The sequence below is a fragment of the Cucurbita moschata genome, unplaced genomic scaffold (genome assembly GCF_002738365.1).
Source record: "Cucurbita moschata cultivar Rifu unplaced genomic scaffold, Cmos_1.0 Cmo_Scf00009, whole genome shotgun sequence".
In the NCBI taxonomy this organism is placed as follows: domain Eukaryota; kingdom Viridiplantae; phylum Streptophyta; class Magnoliopsida; order Cucurbitales; family Cucurbitaceae; genus Cucurbita; species Cucurbita moschata.
The window spans coordinates 5,434,895-5,443,081 of NW_019268525.1; the positions used below are offsets into that span (position 1 = coordinate 5,434,895).

General features: G+C 37.6%; 2 protein-coding genes and 1 long non-coding RNA gene across 3 annotated transcripts in view; 2 read left to right on the top strand and 1 right to left on the bottom strand.

Annotated features, from left to right (window-relative positions):
- Nucleotides 1–1,608, top strand: part of LOC111447822 — a 6,134-nt gene extending 4,526 nt beyond the window's left edge. The window contains exon 2 of the long non-coding RNA XR_002711327.1: nt 1,260–1,608. This is a non-coding gene — a long non-coding RNA (uncharacterized LOC111447822). The remainder of the gene's footprint in view (nt 1–1,259) is intronic.
- The window catches only part of LOC111447821 (nicotinate-nucleotide pyrophosphorylase [carboxylating], chloroplastic), a 7,756-nt gene extending 1,559 nt beyond the window's left edge, over nt 1–6,197 (bottom strand). Inside the window, exons 1-11 of the mRNA XM_023087168.1 lie at nt 5,980–6,197; nt 5,742–5,893; nt 4,392–4,534; nt 3,952–4,085; nt 3,775–3,838; nt 3,561–3,643; nt 3,300–3,383; nt 3,067–3,219; nt 2,470–2,646; nt 1,917–1,984; nt 732–849 (exon numbers count right to left, since the gene is read on the bottom strand). Coding sequence (XP_022942936.1) covers nt 753–849; nt 1,917–1,984; nt 2,470–2,646; nt 3,067–3,219; nt 3,300–3,383; nt 3,561–3,643; nt 3,775–3,838; nt 3,952–4,085; nt 4,392–4,534; nt 5,742–5,872 — 1,134 coding nt within the window. The 5' untranslated portion in view covers nt 5,873–5,893; nt 5,980–6,197 and the 3' untranslated portion in view covers nt 732–752. The remainder of the gene's footprint in view (nt 1–731; nt 850–1,916; nt 1,985–2,469; nt 2,647–3,066; nt 3,220–3,299; nt 3,384–3,560; nt 3,644–3,774; nt 3,839–3,951; nt 4,086–4,391; nt 4,535–5,741; nt 5,894–5,979) is intronic.
- Nucleotides 6,198–6,696: 499 nt separating this feature from the next.
- Nucleotides 6,697–7,949, top strand: LOC111447908. The gene has a single exon (XM_023087289.1). It carries the CDS (start codon nt 6,806–6,808, stop codon nt 7,895–7,897), a length of 1,092 nt encoding a protein of 363 aa, XP_022943057.1. The 5' UTR covers nt 6,697–6,805; the 3' UTR covers nt 7,898–7,949.
- Nucleotides 7,950–8,187: the final 238 nt, after the last annotated feature.

Below are 8,187 nucleotides of genomic sequence, written 5' to 3' on the forward strand. Positions count from 1 at the left end.
AGTGTAATGTACTTGCTCTAGTACAAAGTTCATTCATTTTATTGTTTTAGACAACCAAAATAAAAAATAATTAAATTTTACGGGCATCACTCTTTTCCACAGATGTTAGTTATGATGAATTGTTGTAGGGGCTAACCTTCAAGACTTTTTACGTGTACTCATGCTTCATAGGTATTGGGTGTGATGTTTTTTTTTTTTTTTTTTTTTTTTTTTGGAGGTATTGCCCTAAACTTTTCATAAATCATTCAACAAAACTCTAAATCTGTTCTAAAATCCAAAACTTAGACTACTGCAAGTGACCACAAGGATCTGCCTATATATACCTTATTCATCAAAGAAATAAAGTATCTAAGTTAGGTTTTTAGTAAATAGTTTAGAAAAATAACGGTAAAACTAAAATATCCAGAGTTCATCTTGAACAAAAGTACACAAAACTTAAGCTACTGCAGACGGCTTCAACCAGATATCTTACTCGTCCAGTAAATAAACTTGACAGAACTAACACTAATTAAGAAGCTACAAATATCCAACTTGGTTAGGATCAACATGACTCAGGTGTTTAAATCTAAACACCCCACATTTGTTAAAATTAGTAGATGAATTAACAAGATTTGAATAGATGATAGAAATTGCATCATTTAACCAAGTCTAGGCATAATTTGATGAAATGGAAAAATTAGGGTTAAAATTGAATTATTCCCAAAAATAAAACGTTAAAGGATAAACATTACCAGATACGTGGGGTTTTAGAATCAGGCTCGTTTTGTACGTCTTCCAACTTGAAGGGCCAACTCTGTGTCTATCTTGAGAGAGATATCAAGTGCTTTCACAGAATGTGTCAGCGCACCACTGCAAAGATTAAAGATGAAGTCATAAAATATTATCTCAAAAGATAGCAAAAAAAGAAAAAAGCCCCCTAGTTTCTATAGCTTGATCCCCACTTCCACTAGGATTTGGTCAAGAAATGGTTCTCTCCTTGCAATAAAGAAAAGGCATAATAGCACAAACATGGCATCCACGTACAATAACGTCAATTTTACTGATGAGAATATGAGATGAGATGGAATCATGCATATGAGGCTGCAAAATAAAAGAGCTCTCTTCTTACTTGAGTGGAGGTTTTTAAAGTTTTCACTGTTTTAGAATCATTTTCTCCTTTGCTTCATCTTTTATGAATAGAAATGTGAGTTTCTTAACGTGTTTCCTTGAGAGTATATTTTGACTCGGACATTGTTTCTTTTGTTTGAATGGTATTCCAGCAGGTTAGCTTTTCCCCGACTACTTTTGCTTGCTGTGTTACATGGAGCATATATTAGCATAACTGGCAGAAAGCAATATCCTCACTAGACTCAGCTTGAGCCTTGACTAAACTGCTCGGATAACTAAATCAAAGATTTCTCTATGATTTGATGTATCAATATCTATGTCGCGTTACCCATCAAATCTAAGATGCACTGTTTTGTTTTAAGCTGGTTGGAGCCACATTTACAGAAGACGGCAGGGCAAATATGGCACCTTCACCTTGAAGGGAACAAGTGAAGGTGAGTTCAAGGATTCTACTGCTAGGCCAACAGTAAATGCTAGGAGTAAACTAATGCGAGGATATTGTGAAGGAAATACGACTTCAATATATGGAATACAGAGCAATCAAGAAATATTTCCTCAAAAGGCCATAATGTGTCAGAAAATATAGCTGGGATAATACAGTAACTCCTAGCTCTCAGGTGCTTTTCTGGGACTCTTTTGAGTCAGTATCAGGCTGTCAACAAATCTTTTAAAGCTTTCTTGATGACACTAGGGACTTTTAAGAGAAGTAATCGCATTGAAACTATATATATATATATATATACACACACACTTTGATTAAAGAAAAGCTGGAAGCTTGCTGATAAAATATTACAATCTGTGTATTATACCTGGAGATGTAAGTAACCCCAGTTTGTCCAATTTTCTGTATGGTCTGCAGAGTAACATTTCCTGAAGCCTACCACCAGAGAATAGGCGAATCAAAATCTGATATAACGTTATATAAACAAATAAATAACTACAAAAGCATTTATATTACAGGATAGGACATCCTCCTAAATGCAAATTCAAGCTAAAAACGAGTAAAGAAGAATAATCTTAAATCAAATACGTATTACATCCATAAAAATATGTGTTTTAAGAAGAATAATCCAATGTATTTCATCCAAAATTCTTCATTTTTGTTCATCGTTTCATAAATAATGTGTTCATGCAATCAAATTATAAACCAGACACTCTAGCATATGGTGTGTCAAGTGTTTAGTATCACATTATCAAATATCTATCGAACTTAAACGCTATGTGAGCCAAATGGTCACGCTTCAAAATGGCAAAACTCATTATAAGTAAAAAATATTATTGTTCATATGCAGAATTTAAAGGCCATCAATAGATTTCAAGTTCCCGACACTGCGAAATGTGCTGGTATTAAACTGTACGTACCTCGGTCTCAAATCTCCCATTGATGATGTCTACAGCCTCCTTAAGCATGGACACATCAACATCGCCACTCGGGAGTGGAACGACCATATTATCCAACATCATCCTAGTTAAGGATGTCTTGTTTTGGGTAGCATAGTGCAGTACCTCATGAACTTCCTCAAGAGTCCTGGTCTCAACCTGGAAATTGATTAAAATATAACCAAGAAAAATTCAGTTCCATCTAAAAGTAAGCAATATAAAAACAAAAATTAGCATGAAGCATATCAAGAAGAAATTCTTGAACATTTAAGAAATAATAAAACTTAGGTGTAAACAAGTTGTAATATATATCACTATACTTTAATTTAAACAAAATCGGAGTTACAAGCGCATACACACACGCCCACACATTTTTTTAATATCCATAAATGTTCTCTGCACGTACCTTGACTTATCTTACGAGACAATTTTCTAACCCAATAACATCTCATTACTAGGAAACTCATAGAATTTTAATATCAATAGATATTACAATATAAAAACAAACAAAAAGGATTCAGAATAACTAGAAAAACAATTTTAAACTTATTAAAAAAACGTTAGGATTCGGGAAAGTACCTCGACGTTCATTTTAAGATTTCTCTGTTGCAGATACAAGTCAACAGATTTAATGGCATTTGAGATGCCTCCAGCTGCTGATATATGATTATCTTTTATCAACACCATATCAAATAAACCCATCCTGTGATTTTGGCCTCCACCAATTAATACCTGTAAGAACATCAATAAAGAATAAGTGTAGAATGCCAAAAGAGTTTCTGTAAAAGTAGAACCAAGGAAGTGATATACACCGCCCACTTATCCACCAAACGTAAACCTGGAGCAGTTTTTCTCGTTTCCAGAATGCGTGCAGGGTTAGCAGCATCTGCCATTGCCTGCAAAATCCTCGATGCCATGTACTTGTTAATACTCATTCAAACAAGAAAAAGGCAAAATAACATAAAATCCATTGGCTATCTCACCCCATTGTGTTCCTATATTTATACATTATGTGGAAGAAATTGATACTATCAAACTACTAATTGATTGCATCATGAGGGAAACAAACGAACCTTAGTTAAAGTTGCAATTCCACTCATTCTCTGCATAAAATTTAGTGCCACCCTTTCAGCTACAAGGATGCTTTGTGCTTGCCCTGCATATAAAAAATTTAGGAAATTTAGGAAGTTTATTTCCATGTCTTCATCACGTGTTTGGAGTATCCCATACCAACACTATGCTCGACACGGAGTTTTGTTAAGCTTCCTAGAGATTTTCAGTTCTTACCAGAAACTTTTCCAAATTGTAGTCCTTTATGAATATAATCTCCATCCTTCTGAGACCATTCTACCTGAAGACGCAATGTGGATTAGGATCAACGGGAACACGTCCATCTCATAAATAACTCGATAAGAATCAAAAGGAAGAGGGGGAGGGAGGGATGAGAGAGAACACCAACATTACCTTAATTGAAGGATCAACCTCCTGGAATACCATGTTTGCAAGAGCAATGCCAGCAACAATACCGTCCTCTTTGGCCAAGAAGAAAGCATCCACTACCATGTCAGAGGGGATGGTGGCCAGAGATGTTACATCACCTACAATTGTGTTAGGAGTACTATCACAGCAGTTTCACTTAGGTGGAAAAACAGACTTAACCCAAGTAGATTCGAGGCGAAAATATAATTACATTGATGATTTGAATGCATCTATAAATTTCTTGTTCAACGAAACAAGACTTAAGATCGAAAGCATACCTAGGAAGCAAAAACTGTGCTAAATATTATTTGGCAAATGAAAATTTCAGCAACTAATTCCTCTTTTAAAAAAGAAAAAGATCATAATGAATGGGGAGGTAAACCCAGAAATCACCATGGAAAATTAAAAAGTAATATCTATTATACCAAAATTAGCAGAATCTTCAGCAAGGGCTAACTTGATGACGCCACGCAAATCATAGGTAGGGTGAGATGGAGGCTGGATTGCTACTGATGCAACTGATATTCCAGAATCTTTTGACACAGATGCAGACATTGCCGTAAGTTTCCTGAAGTTGTTGAGTCATTAACAAAGGGGAAAGCTAACAAGTCACCATAAATCTTTACAGCACAAACAGATGAGCTCTACATTAAAATAAAAGAACTGAAAATTTTACAGGAAGTCAATTTTTCTTGTCACCAAGTGTGTTATTATGCCTTTATGAACAAGATGGTACTAAAAGGGGATCACAAGTTTGATGAACTCTTTTGATGTCTGAGATATGGAAGTTGGACCTATTTAAGATATAAAATCAACTAAAAGTTGCCAAATTAAAAGATTCTTACTCTTTTAATGTGTTATTATATCATTATGAACAAGATGGCACTAAAAAGTGGATCATAAGTTGGACAAATGTCTGATACAACATGAACTATAATTGACATTGAAGTCTAACACATTTCAATGATTACCATTTTGAGATCTATGAAATATTATAATTATCAACTAGTAATCATGTGAGATCCCACATCGGTTGGAGAGTGGAACGAAGTATTCTTTATAAGGGTGTGGAAACCTCTCCCTAGTAGATACGTTTTAAAAACCTTGAGGGGAAGCCCGAAAGAGAAAACCCAAAGAGGACAATATCTACTAGTGGTGAGATTGTGGTGTTATAAATGGTATCAGAGCCGGACACCAAGCAATGTGCCAGAGAGGAGACTGAGCCCCGAAGGGGGTGGACACGAGGCAATGTGCCAGCAAGGACACTGGGCCCCGAAGGAGGATGGATTAGGGGGTCCCACATCGATTAAGGAAGGGAACGAGTGTCAGCGAGAACACTAGGCCCTAAAGAGAGGTGGATTGTGAGATCCCACATCAGTTGAAAAGAGAAACGAAGCATTCTTTATAAGGGTGTAGAAACGCGTTTTAAAAATCTTGAGGGGAAGCCCGAAAAGAAAAACCTAAATATGACAATATTTACTAGTGGTGGGTTTGGGCGGTTACAAATCATGAGATTCCAACGTCCAAAAATGCACATGTTATTATCATCCAATCTAAATAGCAATCAACCCAAACAGAAGGCAAACTTCGCTTCAGTTCCTAACATTTTCTTTGTACCCAGAAGTTATTATTACTTCTTAGCAACTTGTCCTTGATTTCTCATGATATTCATTACAGAAAGGCACTCAACATGCATTCAATTCCCCATTCATGGTCTTAAATTCTTCGTTTTCTTTTGCAACATTACATGACGACCTAGGAAACCATGCAAATACCTGGGAACCAAGCCGTGAGCAGTAGAGATTGAGATATGCGTGAACCCTCTAGAACAGCCCCGCAAATCGCTATGTCCACAGCATTGCCAGATATGCCCGAAAGAGGGTCTATACAGATTCAGTATATGCATCTACCCAAAAGACTAATTCGACTGTGCAGATAAAGTAGAATTGCGATAAGTTTAAATTTTCAAATACCTAGAGGAGGGTGAAAGCGAGAAAGTGAAGAGAAAATCACCTTGGCGGCGGTGTATGTGTAATTCCGAGTCTGGAAATGCCTGAAACTCACGATTCTATTGCCTGTGTATGAGAGATAGCAACAAAATTGAGCTGAACTCAAGTGGGAGAACTGAGAATGAAGAAGCGATGAATAAGGAAGAACGCTGCTTGTTTTTTCTTCTCTCGATAAAGTTCAGGGAAAGTCGGCTACAGAAATGATTGGCGGAGAGGACACAAATTGAAATTTTATTTTCTAAATTTTATTTAAAAATATTAAATACATTTTAAATTAAGATGCTTCTTGCCATAAAAGATAAAATTTTGAAATTTTTAGTGAATATTATAATTTTTTTTACGATTATCTGTCATATAATATTAATTTTAATCATCAAAATTTGAGTTTTTTAGTCTTTAAAATTTGAAGATTTAATGAATATAATCATTTGATTATGATATAAAATTATCATTAATAATCTAATTTCATTAATTATGTAGAACACCAACAACGATGATGTGTGCATCGAGACTACGTGATAGAGAGAATTGGTAGAAGTCTATCATCTTAGTTCATAATACAATCAGTTACGATCGTTTTTCGTTGAGAATGTGGAATGATCACTTGTTTTTTTTAACTATTCATCATCTAAATCGAACAAAAAAAAGAAAAAAAGAAAAAAAATTTAAAATGTTAAATTTTTGAGAAGTTAAAGAAAAGAAACCCCTTTGACAAGAAATCCAGTCCAATTGTCTTGGTTCTTCAAGGAATCTGTTCATCATCTTCTTCCTGACATATAAATTCACTCCACAAATCGTTAATCCATCATAAGTCCTCTCCAATCGCTCCCATGGCGCCAAGTAATTGCTCTCCAATTCTCCTCTTCATCCTCTTCCAATTGTTCCTCTCCCAAACCCTAGCTCGAAAGCCCCACCTTATCGATTTCCGATCCCCAAATCTGTATCCAGAGGGCATCGTATGGGACGCATCCGCGCAGCATTTCGTCGTCGGCTCACTCCACCACCGCACTCTCGTCTCCGTCTCTGACGCCGGCGTCGCCGAAACCCTAATCCACGATCCTGACCTCCCCGAAAACGTCTCGATCTTAGGTCTCGCCATCGATTCCGTCAACAACCGCCTCCTCGCAGCCGTCCATGCTGCCCCTCCACTTCCGGAATTCAACGCCCTCGCTGCCTACGATCTGCGATCTCGCCGCCGCATCTCCCTCACTCCTCTCCCATCCGATGGAACCTCCAGTCACCGCCCCGTCGCAAACGCCGTCGCGGCCGACTTCAAGGGCAACGCCTTCATCACGAACTCCGCCGGAAACTTCATCTGGAAGGTAAACATAGACGGATCGGCCACAGTCTTCTCGAAATCAACGAGTTACAGTTCCCATCCCGCAACCCCCAACGAAGTCTACTCATCCTCAGGGCTAAACGGAGCGGTTTACGTGAGCAAAGGATATCTTCTGGTGGTGCAATCAAACACCGGAAAGATGTACAAAGTGGACGCGGACGACGGAACGGCGAGGCTGGTTTTGCTGAACAAAGATCTGAAAGGGGCGGACGGGATAGCGGCGAGGAGAGACGGCGTCGTTTTGGTGGTGAGTTACAGAAAGCTTTGGTTCCTGAAGAGCGAGGACAGTTGGGGGGAGGGGGTGGTTTATGACGAAATTGACCTCGATGAAGAGAAGTTCGCTACAAGCGTGACAGTGGGGAATGAGGGGAGGGTGTACGTGTTGAATGGGTACGTGAATGAGGGGTTAAATGGTAATTTGGGAAGGGAGCGGTTCGGGATTGAGGAAATGAGGTCTCCCAAAGAGAGTGAAGACGAATGGGTTTGGGTTTATGTATTGGTCGGGTTCGGTTTGGCTTATTTCTTCTTTTGGAGATTTCAGATGAAACAACTCATTGGGAACATGGATAAGAAGATTAATTGATTTATTATCATAAAGTTTTTATTTATCCAATCATCAATAATATCAATTTGATGTTTGATTATAATTGTAAGGGCCCAAGTCCACCGCTAGCCGATATCGTTCTCTTTAGGCTTTTTTTCATACTTCCCCCTCAATATTTTTAAAACGGAGAAGTTTTCATAGTCTTATAAAGAATGTTTCGTTCCCTTCTTCAACCGATGTGGGATCTCACAGTTATAATACTATGATGAGGCTTCAGAGGATTCCTAACCGTCTCTAATAGTGATTGGGAGCCATATTTATGAACTCTA